Source organism: Oncorhynchus mykiss, chromosome 20, assembly GCF_013265735.2.
Source record: "Oncorhynchus mykiss isolate Arlee chromosome 20, USDA_OmykA_1.1, whole genome shotgun sequence".
NCBI classification, from domain to species: Eukaryota; Metazoa; Chordata; class Actinopteri; order Salmoniformes; family Salmonidae; genus Oncorhynchus; species Oncorhynchus mykiss.
This window is the reverse complement of record NC_048584.1, coordinates 742,556-758,874: the sequence shown is the minus strand read 5'-3', so window position 1 is coordinate 758,874 and position 16,319 is coordinate 742,556. Positions and strand designations below refer to the sequence as shown.

The 16,319-nt window shown below is 43.6% G+C and overlaps 1 protein-coding gene across 4 annotated transcripts in view; it reads left to right on the top strand.

Moving 5' to 3' along the window:
• LOC110498794 (liprin-alpha-3) overlaps positions 1 to 16,064 on the top strand; it is a 63,416-nt gene extending 47,352 nt beyond the window's left edge. For all 4 annotated transcript variants that reach the window (XM_036955583.1, XM_036955582.1, XM_036955581.1 and 1 more), the window contains 10 exons: positions 652 to 852; positions 1,009 to 1,071; positions 1,519 to 1,545; positions 2,636 to 2,811; positions 7,997 to 8,094; positions 8,281 to 8,456; positions 12,316 to 12,384; positions 14,032 to 14,194; positions 14,343 to 14,410; positions 14,887 to 16,064. In XM_036955583.1, coding sequence (XP_036811478.1) covers positions 652 to 852; positions 1,009 to 1,071; positions 1,519 to 1,545; positions 2,636 to 2,811; positions 7,997 to 8,094; positions 8,281 to 8,456; positions 12,316 to 12,384; positions 14,032 to 14,194; positions 14,343 to 14,395 — 1,026 coding nt within the window. In that variant the 3' untranslated portion in view covers positions 14,396 to 14,410; positions 14,887 to 16,064. The remainder of the gene's footprint in view (positions 1 to 651; positions 853 to 1,008; positions 1,072 to 1,518; positions 1,546 to 2,635; positions 2,812 to 7,996; positions 8,095 to 8,280; positions 8,457 to 12,315; positions 12,385 to 14,031; positions 14,195 to 14,342; positions 14,411 to 14,886) is intronic.
• The last annotated feature ends 255 nt before the right edge of the window (positions 16,065 to 16,319 follow it).

Genomic DNA, 16,319 nt, shown 5'->3' with positions numbered 1-16,319 from the left:
AACACTAAATGTAAACAATAAACAAAGTGGGTACGAGGACCCGTCGCCAATACAAAAAACAACACTGAATAACATGTCCTAAAGTAATGATGGACTGTCGTTTCTCTTTGCTTATTTGAGCAGTTCTTGCCATAATATGGACTTGGTCTTATAGGGTTATCTTACCAAATAGGGTTATCTTCTGTATACCACCCCTACCTTGTCACAACACAACTGATTGGCTCAAATGCATTAAAAAGGAAAGAAATTCCACCAATTAACATTTAACAAAGCCCACCTGTTAATTGAAATGCATTCCAGGTGACTACCTCATGAAGCTGGTTGAGAGAATGCCAAGAGTGTGCAAAGCTGTCATCAAGGCAAAGGGTGGCTACTTTGAAGAATCTCAAATCTCAAATATATTTTGATATGTTTAATGCCCTTTAGGTTACTACATGATTCCATATGTGTTATTTCATAGTTTTGATGTCTTCACTATAATTCTGCAGTGTAGAAAATAGTAAAAATAAAGAAAAAACATTGAATGAGTAGGTGTCAACTTTTTTACTGTTATTGTTCATGATGAACATATTCTTTAATTCAATTCAGCCTTATTGGCAGGTAATGTGTGTAAATATTCCCATATTCCATATTCGGTCTCCCTCGTCTTAGTTGTGGGTGGGCATGCCTGCCTGGTATGTGGCTGCGTGTCGTGCCAATGTGAAGAGCGGTGCCATTATGGCCAACCTGTCGGACACAGAGATCCAGCGGGAGATTGGCATCAGTAACCCCCTGCATCGCCTTAAACTACGCCTGGCCATTCAGGAGATGGTGTCCCTCACCAGCCCCTCGGCACCGGCCAGCACACACTCTGTAAGTGAAACAATACGTAATAACCTGCACACAAACATATGTTCAGTAACATACTTGCCACACATCCAGAAGTTTGAATGTGTCTGAGTGAAAATGTATTCCAACTGTAATCATTTATTCTTTTCCAATCTCAAATTGTCCTCAATGACATCACAGTCGACCAGTAATATCTGGATGACTCATGCAGAAATGGAGTCACTGACCGCTGCCATAAAACCAGTAAGCTGTTTCTATTTGCTTTAAGTTCTCCTAGAAAGTATCTTATTTCAAAAGTGATTAAATCTTTTTTCAACAAATTAAAAGATATTTCGTTCAACTCAATTGTCTAACGATAGTGTATTAATTCGAAACTGTATAAGATTGTATGATACACATTTAACTGGCTTAAAATCGTCAGCAACTTGAGACTATGCTGAATGAAATGCCATTTATCATTTGTTTTCTTTGTCTTTGTCTCTGATTAGGCTGAACCTTTCCCCCAATACTCCCCCAATTTCTCTTTGAATGTAGTGTTTCTCCAACTAATTTTCCTTCACCAACAAACTGTTCCTCCTTCCTTATATCTTCCCCTCTCCATAATGCCTCCTGCCATTTACCGTTCTGGCAAACGTTCCTTCTCCTTCCATATCTATCCTTTTTTTCCTCTTTCCCTTTCCTCTGCTGAAGGAAGTGAAGGAGTTCAGCTGGGACCAGGTGAGTTGTTTTGTCATTAATATTATTGTCATGATCGGGGAAACTATATTGATGTCATTTTCGTTATAAAGATCAGACCAAGGCGCAGCGTGAGTAGAGTTCCACATGTTTATAATAAAATCTAAACTCAGCAAAACAAAAACAAACAAGCACAAACGAAACGTGCAACTATAATGAAGAGTGCAGACAGGCAACTAAATATAGAACAAGATCCCACAGACACCAAAGGGAAATGGATACCTAAATATGATCCCCAATCAGAGACAACGATAAACAGCTGTCTGATTGGGAACCATATCAGGGCAACATAGAATTACAAAAATCCCTAGACCTACGAAACCCTAGACATACAAACTCCCTAGACAAAACAAAACAAGCGTACCCACCCTAGTCACACACTGACCTAACCAAAATATAAAGAAAACAGAGCTATCTCAGGTCAGGGCGTGACAAGTGATTATATCACATTGCAAACAGACCATACAGTTGAAGTCTGAAGTTTATATACACCTGAGCCAAAAACATTTAAACTCAGTTTTTTTTCACAATTCCTGACATTTATTCCAATTAAAAATGCCCTGTTTTAGGTCAGTTAGAATCACCACTTTGTCACGAACTGGCTCAAAGCCCGTAACAAAGGGAGACAACGTGGAGATAAGGAGTAACAAAATATATATTTATTAACTAAAGCAACTAAGGAAAATATACAATGTGTGTAATCAGTAGTGTAAGTGAGTTTTGCGTGCATGAATGTGATAATGCAGGGTGTTGAAAGGTGCCAAAACAAACAAACAAACAAAAGGCCACCAAGAACCACAACACAATCTACAAAGGTGTCTGCATGGAGAGAATCTCCTCCATGAATGTGGAAGAGGTCTATTTATCCTGGGAGACACCTGGCCCAGGTGTTTCCCATGAAGCTGACGACCCTCCCAACTCCGCCCACCGGCATCCTAATAATCGATTCTCACTGTCTAGTGCTCTCTCACCCACTTTTTCTCTCGTTTTTATATCCCACCTCCCTCTTTCCCACCTATGTTTTGTATCCCAACACCCCTCCTCTCTCCCTCCCTCTTTCCCCCCCATCTAGATCCTGGCCTACGGGGACATGAATCATGAGTGGGTAGGGAATGAGTGGTTGCCCAGCCTGGGTCTGCCCCAGTACCGTTCCTACTTCATGGAATCTCTGGTGGATGCTCGCATGCTGGACCACCTCACCAAGAAGGAGCTTAGGGGACAGCTTAAAATGGTGGACAGCTTCCACAGGTTGGATTCAAATAGTTTCAATCAATCTTTGCTGTCATCGAAGGGCATTCCATGTATGGAAGCAGATTCATGCCAAAATCTTGGTATTGATTTGGCACAAATCTGTTTCCTTAATTTATGTGCTGCATGAAAACAAATAAAATACTGATCATCAACAACAAAGAGGATGTGAATATTAAATGTACAATACCAAAGGGCATCTTATCTAGTGTCCTCTGCTTAGTTACATATTTCAATGGTTTTTACATGTATTTCTTATCATCATCTCTTTCGTTCCTCTTCTCTAGAGGAGAAGGGGTTGGTTGTCACACGTTTTACTCTTGTGTGTATTTCTTAGCACCACTATATATACAAACGTATGTGGACACCCCTTCAAATTAGTGGATTCGGCTACTTCAGCCAAACCTTTTGCTGACAGGTGTATAAAATTGAGCTCACGGCCATGCAATCTCCATAGACAAACATTGGCAGTAGAATGACCTTACTGAAGAGCTCATTGACTTTCCACGTGGCACCGTCATAGGATGCCACCTTTCTAACAAGTCAGTTCGTCAAATTTCTGCTCTGCTAGAGCTGCCCCGGTCAACTGTAAGTGCTGGTATTGTGAAGTGGAAACGTCTAGGAGCAACAATGGCTTTGCCGAGAAGTGATAGGCCAGACAAGCTTACAGAACGGGAATGCCCGAGTGCTGAAGTGCGTAACGTGTTTAAATGGTCTGTCCTCGGTTGCACCACTCACTACCGAGTTATTTCCAGAGGCAGTTTGGAACGTCAGCACAATAACTGTTCGTCGGAAGCATCATGAAATGGGTTTTCATGAAAAAGCCTCACCATGCACAATGCCAAGCGTTGGCTGGAGTTGTGTAAAGCTTGTCGCCATTGGACTCTGGAGCAGCTATTTTTCATGTTTCGGGCAAGGCACCTTAGTTCCAGTGAAGGGAAATCTTAACGCTACAGCATATAATGACATTCTAGATGATTCTGTGCTTCCATCTTTGTGCCAACAGTTTGGGGAAGGCCCAGTCCTCTTTCAGCATGACAATGCCCCCGTGCACTAAGCGAGGTCCATACAGAAATTATTTGTTGAGATCGGTGTAGAAGAACTTGACTGGCCTGCACAGAGCCCTGCCCTCAACCCCATCGAACACCTTAGGTTCGAATTGGAACGGCAACTGTGAGCCAGTCCTAATTGCCCAACATCAGTGCCCGACTTCACTAATGCTCTTGTGGCTGAATTGAAACAAGTCCCCGCAGCAATGTTCCAACATCTAGTGGAATGATATTTTGGAATGAGATCTATCGGCAAGCAGATGTCCACATACTTTTGGTTATGAAATGGGGACCATTTTTATCCTCATATCTTATTCCATAAGCCATCAAACACTCTGTCCACTTGTGACAACCAGCCCCATTGTGGGATTGGTTTTTGCTAGAAGCGTATACCTTTTGCTACAGGAAATAAAGCAATATAGCATACAAAAAAATAGCCTTTCTTTGTTTGAATGATATTCCTAACAGCATTTTAGAGAATAACTGTGACGGTTTTCTGTATGTGAAGGAGAGTCGGACCAAAATGCAGCGTGTAGATTGCGATCCATGTTTTAATGAACAAACGTAAAACACGAATCAATGCAAACACTACAAAATAAAGAACGTGATGAACGTAACGAAAACCTAAAACAGCCTATCTGGTGAAAAACACATAGACAGGAACAATCACCCACAAACACACAGTGAAACCCAGGCTACCTAAATATGGTTCCCAATCAGAGACAATGACAAACACCTGCCTCTGATTGAGAACCATATCAGGCCGAACATAGAACTAGACAAACTAGACATGTAACATAGAATGCCCACTCAGATCACACCCTGACCAATCAAAACATAGAAAATACAAAGTAAACTATGGTCAGGGCGTGACAGTACCCCCCCCCCCCAAGGTGCGGACTCCGGCCGCAAAACCTGAACCTATAGGGGAGGGTCTGGGTGGGCATCTGTCCGCGGTGGCGGCTCTGGCGCTGGACGTGGACCCCACTCCATGACAGTTTTAATCCCCCTCCTAAACGTCCCTAAATAGGTTACCCACCACAATGATAACATGGGACAGAGGGACAGCTCGGGACAGAGGTAACTCGGGACAGATGGGTAGCTCAGCACTGAGAGGAAGCTCAGCACTGAGAAGAAGCTCAGCACTGAGAGGAAGCCCAGGCAGGTAGTAGAAACTACCAGAACCTGGCTGGCTGGCGGTTTCAGCAGATTCTGGTCGACTAGCAGATCTGGAAGAATCTGGTCGACTGGCGGATCTGGGAGAATCTGGTCGACTGGCGGATCTGGGAGAATCTGGTCGACTGGCGGATCTGGGAGAATCTGGTCGACTGGCGGATCTGGGAGAATCTGGTCGACTGGCGGATCTGGGAGAATCTGGACGACTGGCGGATCTGGGAGAATCTGGACGACTGGCGGATCTGGGAGAATCTGGACGACTGGCGGATCTGGGAGAATCTGGACGACTGGCGGATCTGGGAGAATCTGGACGACTGGCGGATCTGGGAGAATCTGGACGACTGGCGGATCTGGGAGAATCTGGACGACTGGCGGATCTGGGAGAATCTGGACGACTGGCAGATCTGGGAGAGTCTGGACGACTGGCAGATCTGGGAGAGTCTGGACGACTGGCAGATCTGGAAGAGTCTGGTCGACACAGACTGGCTGCTCTGGCTGCTCCATGCTGACTGGCAGCTCTGGCTGCTCCATGCTGACTGGCAGCTCTGGCTGCTCCATGCTGACTGGCTGCTCCATGCTGACTGGCAGCTCTGGCTGCTCCATGCTGACTGGCTGCTCTGGCTGCTCCATGCTGACTGGCTGCTCCATGCTGACTGGCTGCTCCATGCTGACTGGCTGCTCCATGCTGACTGGCTGCTCCATGCTGACTGGCGGCCCTGGCTGCTCCATGCTGACTGGCGGCCCTGGCTGCTCCATGCTGACTGGCGGCCCTGGCTGCTCCATGCTGACTGGCGGCCCTGGCTGCTCCATGCTGACTGGCGGCCCTGGCTGCTCCATGCTGACTGGCGGCTCTGGCGGCTCCTTGCAGACTGGCAGCTCTGGCGGCTCCTTGCAGACTGGCAGCTCTGGCGGCTCCTTGCAGACTGGCAGCTTTGGCGGCATCCTGCAGACAGGCAGCTCTGGCGGCTCCTTGCAGACTGGCAGCTCCTTGCAGACTGGCAGCTCCTTGCAGACTGGCAGCTCCTTGCAGACTGGCAGCTCTATGCTAACTGGCAGCTCTATGCTAACTGGCAGCTCTATGCTAACTGGCAGCTCTATGCTAACTGGCAGCTCTATGCTAACTGGCAGCTCTATGCTAACTGGCAGCTCTATGCTAACTGGCAGTTCTGAACAGGCGGGAGACTCCGGCAGCGCTGTAGAGAAGGAAGGCTCTAACAGCGCTAAACAGGCGGGAGACGCTGGAGAGGAGGAGGGCTCCGACAGCGCTGGACAGGCGAGGCGCACTATAGGCCTGATGCGTGGTGCTGGCACTGGTGGTACTGGGCCGAGAACACGCACAGGAAGCCTGGTGCGGGGAGCTGCTACCGGAGGGCTGGGGTGTGGAGGTGGTACTGGAAAAACCGGACCGTGCAGGCGCACTGGAGCTCTTGAGCACCGAGCCTGCCCAACCTTACCTGGTTGAATGCTCACGGTCGCCCTGCCAGTGCGGCGAGGTGGAATAGCCCGCACTGGACTATGCAGGCGAACCGGAGACACCGAGCGCAAGGCTGGTGCCATGTAAACCGGCCCAAGGAGACGCACTGGGGACCAGCTGCGTAGAGCCGGCTTCATGGCATTAGGCTCGACGCTCAATCTAGCCCGGCAGACACGCGGAGCTGGAATATACCGCACCGGGCCATGCACCCGCACTGGAGACACCGTGCGCACCACTGCATAACACGGTGCCTGTCCGGTCTCTCTAGCCCCCCGGTAAGCACAGGGAGTCTGCCCAGGTCTCCTACCTGGCATAGCCATACTCCCTGTTAGCCCCCCCCCAAGAAATTTTTGGGGTTGCCTCTCAGGCTTCCATCCGCGTCGCCGTGCTGCCTTCTCATACCAGCGCCTCTCTGCTTTCACCGCCTCCATTCTACGGTAACCCTCCTCGCACTGCTCCAGCGAATCCCAGGCGGGCTCCGGCACTCTCCCTGGGTCGGCCGCCCACCTGTCGATCTCCTCCCAAGTAGTATACTCCATACTGTACTCCTCCTTGGGCTGTTCCTGTTGTTTCTTCTCCCGCTGCACCTTAGTGCGGCTACACTCCCCTGGTTTAGCCCAGGGTCCTCTCCCGTCGAGGATTTCCTCCCATGTCCAGAAATCCTTATTGCGCTTCTCCTCGCGCTGCTCCTGCCTGTTGACACGCTGCTTGGTCCTTTTGTGTTGGGTGATTCTGTGACGGTTTTCTGTATGTGAAGGAGAGTCGGACCAAAATGCAGCGTGTAGATTGCGATCCATGTTTTAATGAACAAACGTAAAACACGAATCAATGCAAACACTACAAAATAAAGAACGTGATGAACGTAACGAAAACCTAAAACAGCCTATCTGGTGAAAAACACATAGACAGGAACAATCACCCACAAACACACAGTGAAACCCAGGCTACCTAAATATGGTTCCCAATCAGAGACAATGACAAACACCTGCCTCTGATTGAGAACCATATCAGGCCGAACATAGAACTAGACAAACTAGACATGTAACATAGAATGCCCACTCAGATCACACCCTGACCAATCAAAACATAGAAAATACAAAGTAAACTATGGTCAGGGCGTGACAATAACAAAGTACCTTTTTAGGACATTTGTGAGTGTTTACACCCCCCCCCCCCCCCCCCGATGCATGTCATGTTGACCAGGTGTCTGAGTTCTTTCAAAGAATTCACATATTTTAACCTTAAAAATATTACAGAGTGCCATTTAGATTGGGAGTAATTAGCACTGTGACAACCAACCCTGGTCTCCCCTACTCAATAGTTTTCTTTTCTCCAGTTTCTCTGCGTCAGGGTTTTTAATGTGTTTGGTTGTGAGGACATCAACAGTATCTCTCTCTCTCTCTCTCTCTCTCTCTCTCTGTCTCTCTCTCTCTCTCTCTCTCTCTCTCTCTCTCTCTCTCTCTCTCTCTCTCTCTCTCTCTCTCAGGGTCAGTCTACATTATGGCATCATGTGCTTGAAGCGTTTGAACTATGACAGGAAGGAGCTTGAAAGGAGGAGGGATGAGAACCAACATCAGAACCAAGGTGAGCATACGCACAGGTAACTTGAACCATAACGTATTTGGGGGCTCCTCTTGCAAATAAACCGGGTAACTTGAGCTATAACGTTGCCATATTCTTTGTCTCTCAAATGCAAATATTCACTGTATTTGTAACCCCACACAATTGTTATTGTACTACAGTAGCTGCCTCTTTCTGCCCGCTCCCTAGATGTGATGGTATGGTCCAATGATCGAGTGATGTGTTGGGTCCAGGCCATTGGGCTAAAGGAGTTTGCAGATAATCTCACAGAGAGTGGGGTCCATGGGGCCCTCCTAGCCCTGGACGACACGTTTGATTACACCGACCTAGCCCTGCTCCTCCAGATGCCCAATCAGAACACACAGGTACCTTCCCTTCCTGCTACACTCCCAAAAAATGCTGGGTTAAAAACGACCCAGTTTGCTAACCCAACGCTAGGCATGGGCTTTTGAAATCATTTCACTATTCGAATAACATCATGGTATCCGGATAGTCTAAATACATTTAAAACTTCAATTGGGACTTGCTCGTGCGACTCAAGAGGTGTATTCTGCCTGTTTCAGCACAGAACGGTGTGGGAGGGACGGAGTGTCTGACATGGAGGGGGAGAGAAAGTAGACAGACCAACTCGGTTAGACAACCTATTGCAGCAACAAGTTTATCATCTCATCTGGTCTGTCTTGACTGCATCAAATTGAAGTAAAGAAGCTAGCTAGCTACACTAGCCAGCTAACTAGCTAGCAAGGCTAATCGAGGCTATTTTGCTGCGCTCCCCATCCAACAACTCCATTCATATTAAACAACAGCCTATCTATTGGATGATCATTGTAGCCTACTCTCCCACGTCACTGCTACACATAGAGCCTCTGACAATAAAGCTGTGTTGATTGACTGACGAAAACAAGCTACACGCGTGAAAAGTGTGTAGGCTGCCGGTAAGTCTTTCTTTATAGGCACTCTCATTAAAACTGTCATCAAAACTGTCATACAACTGTTTTATAAACATTTTTAATGTCATGGTCCTTGCATGTAGCAATGGCACATAGATAATACAATTTTAGTCAAAGCCTTTTAATACAAAATAAAAAGTATAATACATTTTTTAAATAAAAAAAAGATATACTCTCACAGGTAATCGAATAATAATGTCTGTTCGGATATTCGGGTAAATATTGGACAGAACACACACAGGGTTATTTTGACCCAGCCAGTTGTGTTGTGTGAATAACCCAATATGTTTGGTTGTTTGGCTTACACAAACATTGGCTAATTTAACCATCATTTAACCATCACTTTCATGCTGCGTTGACCCAGGGGTGAATGACTGCCCCCTCGCATTGAAGCCACGCAAGTTGAAAGCCAACCGCGGTACTGCAGGAATTGTTAGCAGGAAACAGGATCCCTCGTTATAGTGAATGGAAAAATTGCAATCTGCGTGGTAAATGTTTGTGAACACAATCATGATACCAATAACAGCTTCTAATAGACCAGATGTACAGTCACCTGACAGTGTATTAAGTACACCCGTCTGCTTCCGGGTCAGATCACCCTTTGCCCCCAGAATAGCCTGAAATCTTTGGTGCATGGATTCTACAATGTGTTGGAAACATTCGTTGCTCAATTGGTATCAAGGGACCTAATGTCTTCCAGGAAAACATTCCCCACCCCGGTACACAATGGAATCATGCTGCTTACGCCAAGACATGACTCTGTCATCAACATGACACAACAGAAACCGTCCAATTGTCCAGTGTTGGTGATGGTGTGGCCACTGGAGCCACTTCTTCTTGTTTTTAGCTGGTAGTGGTGAAACCCGTTGTGGTCGTCTGCTGCAATAGCTGATCCATAGAAAGGATCGACCAGTTGTGCGTTCTGACATGTCGTTCTGCCAACCACTGTTGTGTTGCTCATTTATTTGCCTGCCTGTTCGTGGCCCACCTGTTAGCTTGCACAATTCTTGTCATTCTCTTTCGACCTCACTCATCAATGATCTGTTTTCGCCCACAGGACTGCCGCTGACTGGATGTTTATTTATTTGTTTGTCACACCATTCTCTGTAAACCTTAGACACTGTTGTGCTTGAAAAGCCCAGGAGGGTGGCTGTTTCTGAGATACTGGATCTGGCACGCCTGGCACCGTCGATCATACCACGCTCAAAGTCGCTTAGATCACTCATTTTGCCCATTCAATTGAAAAGTAACTGAATGCCTCGATGCCTGTCTGCCTGCTTTGTATAGCCAGACACAGCCACGTCACTCACTGTCTGTAAAAATAATAATTTCCGTGACCGTGGATGGTGTACCTAATAAACTGGCCTGTCAGTATGTCTGCAACATCACTTCCTGGAGAAGCTCAAACTGTGCATGGTATGTCTCCGAGACGCCATCTTAACCGACTTCATTTGGCTTCAATGCACTATTGAGTTTTCACATAGGAATGAATGGTGTCACGTTATCGATGGCTTTATCCATTCAAATCAAATTGTATTTGTCACAAGCTTTGTAAACAACAGATGTAGACTAACCATAAAATGCTTACTTACGGTTATTTTCCTACAATGCAGAGTTAAAGAGAATTTAAAATAGACTCGAGGAATAAATACACAGTGACTAACTAAGCTGTTTTTGGTCATAGGAAATGATGGTGGAGACATTATGTACAAAAAAAGTTAAGAACAGTGTAAAAAAAAAACAATGGCAGAATTGATCAGGTTAAGACTGCTGCTATTCACATTTTTATTGACCTTTGTTATCAGGAATCCTTGGGACGTCCCAACGCTGACATCACCCCGTTGAAGTTGAAATTTAAAACAGTTAAGGTAGGGGTTAGGGTAGGGTTTAGGGTAGGGACATCCCAAGGATAGCACAAACACTTTTTTATTCTAATCCATAGGTAATTTGCAGGCGTGGCTTTCAGATAGTTATTTTTGCCCACCCGTGAGAGTAAATGTCATTCCTGTTCATCATGTTAAGTTTGTACACTGCAAATTTAAATTTTCCTTTAATATTTTTAATCTTTCCATATTCTAATATGAAATGAGTAACAATAGTATTTTTTTTTAATATTGTAACAAAGTGGCTTTTGACTCATACACTTGAGTAACCCTTATTAAAGCTATAAAATCATTAGCGTTTAACCTTCATGTGATAACAATACAACAACAGAACAGATTAATCGGAATGACATTTGCACTCATGGGTGGCCAAAAAAACTACCTGAAAGCCACGCCCCTACTAAGCCACGCCTACGGTCTATCAGCGTCAACAACCCAACCTTGCTCTTTTTAAAGTTAACAACCCAACTAAGTGGCCCAATGCCTGCAACCCAGCAGTTGGATCATCCAAACAACCCAGCATATTTCTGTGTGTGTACTGTAGTCCAATCAGAACATGCTCACCACCAGGGATTTTTCTGCCATGGAAATCCTTGGACGGGCCGTCTAGTTTTTTTTCATATTTATTTTATGATGGAAAAATGCTTTCGGTGTAAACTTAAATTACTAAAACCAGACATAAAGATAATAACAGACCTATATATTGTAATAATATCTGAACAGTCTGAAAAATAAAAGCTAAGATATTTACTTTAAAGCTGCAATATGTAACTTTATGGGAAACCTGACCAAATTCATATGTGGGTTATAGATCTGTCATTCTCATTGAAAGCAAGTCTAAGAAGCGGTAGATGTGCGCGTATCTTTTACTCTCGTACTTTGATACTTTTGTACACCAACTTCAAACACGCTGAAAATACTATATTTTTCATAAAAATATATTTCACAACGATTTACAGTAAATGGTACCATGATTCCCTACTTGTTTTTGTTGCTTATTTTGTCACAAAAATTGAAATTAGGCAATTGAAAAAAAAATTACCAGGAAATGGCGATGCGATTTCTGCATATCACACCTTTAAAACTGACACAATTTCTTTCAACTCCATTAAGAAACTTGTAGAATTGCAAAAAAATGCAAAAAAAAGTCTCTACACCGCCAAGATGGGGTCCTCTAAAAGGTTCTCTAAAATCCAGCCATGCCGACGGGCTGACCAATATCCAATCAGAGGACAGGCATTCCCCATTCTACTATCATAGTCTAATCAGAACAACCATCATTCACCACAATCACCAACCCACTTAATTTACAACTGTTTTGTAATTCAATGTAATCTATAAATACCCTTGAAAATCTTAATGATAATCTTATTACACTCTTTCTTTCCCAGGCGAGGCAGATTCTGGAGAAGGAGTACAATGCTCTCATCACCATGGGAACTGAGAGAAGACCAGATGAGGTAAAAATAATAATAAAAGAATGCCAATGAAAACAACATCAATAAAGTTATGCCCAATGTTAATGACTCGTACAAGCAAGCGTTACAATCTTTATGATAGGTGGATAGTTGCCTGCCGAAGGCTATTGATCATGAAGAAAGGCAGTTTGTTTCTACGAACATTAACTGGGAACCATGTGCATGTATTTTTCCCACATGCTGTTCTACAGTTGAAGTCGGAAGTTTACATACACTTAGGTTGGAGACATTAAAACTCATTATTCAACCACTCCACAAATTTCTTGTTAACTATCTATAGTTTTGGCAAGTTGGTTAGGACATCTACTTTGTGCATGACACAAGGAATTTTTCCAACAGTTGTTTACAGACAGATTATTTCAATTATAATTCCCTGTATCACAATTCCAGTGGGTCAGAAGTTGACATACACTAAGTTGACTGTGCCTTTAAAAAGCATGGAACATTCCAGAAAATTGTCATGGCTTTAGAAGTTTCTGATAGGCTAATTGACATAATGTAAGTCAATTGGAGGTGTTCCTGTGGATGTATTTCAAGGCCTACCTTCAAACTCAGTGCCCCTTTGCTTGACACCAGGTGAAAATCAAAGGAAATCAGCCAAGTCCTCAGAAACAAAATTGTAGACCTCCACAAGTCTGGTTCATCCTTGGGAGCAATTTCCAAACACCTGAAGGTACCACGTTCATCTGTGCAAACAATAGTATGCAAGTATAAACACCATGGGACCACGCAGCCATCATACTGCTCAGGAAGGAGATGCGTTCTGTCTCCTAGAGATGAACGTACTTTGAACGTTGTCTCCTAGAGATGAACGTACCCAGAACAACAGCAAAGGACCTTGTGAAGATGCTGGAGGACACTGGTACAACAGTATCTATATCCACAGTAATACAAGTCCTATATCGACATAACCTGAAAGGCCGATCAGCAAGGAAGAAACCACTGCTCCAAAACTGCCATGAAAAGCCAGACTACGGTTTGCAACTGCACATTGGACAAAGATCATACTTTTTGGAGAAATGTCCTCTTGTCTGATGAAACAAAAATAGAACAGTTTGGCCATAATGACCATTGTTATGTTTGGACGAAAAAGGGGGAGCCTTGCAAGCCAAAGAAAACCATCCCAACCGTGAAGCACGGCGGTGGCAGCATCATGATGTTGGGGTGCTTTGCTGCAGGAGGGCCTGGTGCACTTCACAAAATAGATGGCATCATGAGGATATATTCAAGCAACATCTCAAGACATCGTCAAGTTATCGGTTGGTCGCAAATGTGTCTTCCAAATGGACAATTACCCCAAGCATACTTCAAAATTTGTTGCAAAATGCTTAAGGACAACAACGTCTTTGAGTGACCATCACAAAGCCCTGACCTAATTCCCATATAACATTTGTGGGCAGAACTGAAAAAGTGCATGCAAGCAAGGAGGCCTACAAACCTGACTCGGTTACACAAGCATCTAAAGTTTTGATCCTAACTGACCCAAGACAGGGAATTTTTACTTGGATTAAATGTCAGGAATTATGAAAAACTGAGTTAAATTTTTTGGGGCTAAAGTGTATGTAAACTTCTGACTTGGTAAACTTGGTAAACTGTATGAATATCATCATACAATATTGTCTTTGAAAGGATGGCACTAAGACGTTCACTCGCTCACCCTCGTGGAGAAAGATGTTCAGAGAGAAGGACCTCCGGGGTGTGACCTCTGATTCCTCTGAAACGTTACCCGCCAACTTCCGTGCCTCCGCCATCTCCACGCCCTCCGTCACCCTGAGGAAAGTCCAAAGTGAAGGTGAGGTGGTCGTTTCTTTCATCTCCTTCCCCCTGGGTACCTGCTATTTGAGTCATTGATTCCATGCTGACCAATCATTTCAGTATTATTGACTGGAAATCTAGTGTCATTGACTGGTGTTTTAAAATCGTAATGTTATCTGTTTCAGTGAACTCCGGGCCCAGGGGTGAGTCAGGGTCAGTGAGAACATATTCCTGCTAGAGATAAGCACACCAGGTGAGAAAAATACTTCATTGCCAAATACTATCATAAACGTGTACAAAGTTGTAAATAGTTGTGTAAAGTACTGAAGTAAAAATACTTGAAAGTACTACTTAAGTAGTTTTTTGGGGTATCTGTACTTTACTATTTATATTTTTGACAACTTTCATTTCACTACATTCTTATCGAAAGTATGTACTTTTTACTCAGTACGTTTTCCCTGACACCTGAAAGTACTCGCTACATTTGGAATGCTTATTAGCAGGACAGGAAAATTGTCTAATTCACACACTTATCAAGAGAACATCCCCGGTCATCCCTACTGCCTCTGATCTGGCAGACTCACTAAACATTCAGTACTGTCATCAGAACCCATTTGTCATTTCAGTCATCTCAGTCATCCAAACACATTTCAGAAAAGAGCTGACCCATACTGAATTGTAGTTATTTTTTGGTTGCTTCATTATATATCAACCCTGTGTTTGTTTTAGAGTCCGAAAAAAAATCTACCCAGTTTTTAGAACAATAAGATGAAGATCATCAACAAAATGGAGAATAGAACACAAACAACAAGAATTCAACTGGAATCCTTCAAGAAACAAGGGCAATGTGAGAGAATGAAAAGATGCTAAAATAGAGTGAATGTCCATCTCTCTCTCTGTCTCTCTGTTTGTCTCTCTGTCTCTGTCCACAGTTGTGGCATGAAGTTGTTTGATGCTGTAGAAAGTGACTCCATCGCCCATTGTTAAGTTCATCTTCAGTTGTGAGTGTGAAAAGACGACATAATGACTCTTCTTGTTTTTCTTTGAGACGTAAAACTGCATTCCCATTCTGATCAACAGAATGATAACCCAGATTGTTTTGGACTGTCGAGAGAACATGCATACCCTATCTGTTAAAATCTCAGAACAGGGTATTGAGATCGTGTTTCTCAACCTTTTTGTAATGTGGACAGGCAGGTCTTTCCTTTACTAAGGACCCACAAGTTATGGTCCTTCTCTCTTGGGGAACCATTTACGTTAAAATGAGCACTTGAGAACTGACTAAATCAGGTACAGCTAACCATCTGAGGGACCAGTCAGCATCATCCAAGGAACTGGTCGGTCCATGGACCAGAGGTTGAGGAACACTGTGTTAGGACAGAGGGAGCGGGAGGTTACGAAATAAGTTATAAGGGTTATGAAGGGAGAGTGTGTGAGGGAATGGAATCATGTTCTTAAGCCATAACATACACCATGAGGAGCATGAGTGAAGGACAATGAGTGAAGTGCATTATGACAAAATCCTGTTCTAACAACAAATTTGTTAATATGCATGCCAAAACAAAACCATTTTAGAGTGAGATTAATGATATCAATCATGTAATGACATGAAACCTTGGGTACGGGTAATTTGTTAATTGTGTGTGTTTTATTTGTATCATTTTTTTATGGTGTGTGTGTCTGAACTGTATGTTAATATCATACTTAGTTAAGACTGACTGTAATTTTTGTTTAAAAAGTAAATGCATTTTAAATTATGGACATTTAAGATATACTTGTGTATGTACATTTTAAAAACAACTTATGATTTAAATTAATGAAGAGTAGTGATGATAATTGAAAGTAATATAACAATGATAATGATTGTAAAAGCTGTAATTAAAAAATACCTGTATAATTGATGGAAACTAAGTGTTTGCAATGTTTTGTTCCACATTATAATTCCTTTCCAAATAAGGTTATGTAATCCTTCCTATGGAAGGTCAACAGGAACAGTTACTTGATGTGTTCTTGATTTTTCTTTTGATCCTTCCCTCGTATCAGGTTCCCACTGGGCACAAATTGGTTGAATCAACGTAATTGGTCAACATATTGTGATGTGGAATCTACATTGGATTGGAAAAAGTTATCAACGTAAATTGTTTTTTCAATCACAGGATTAT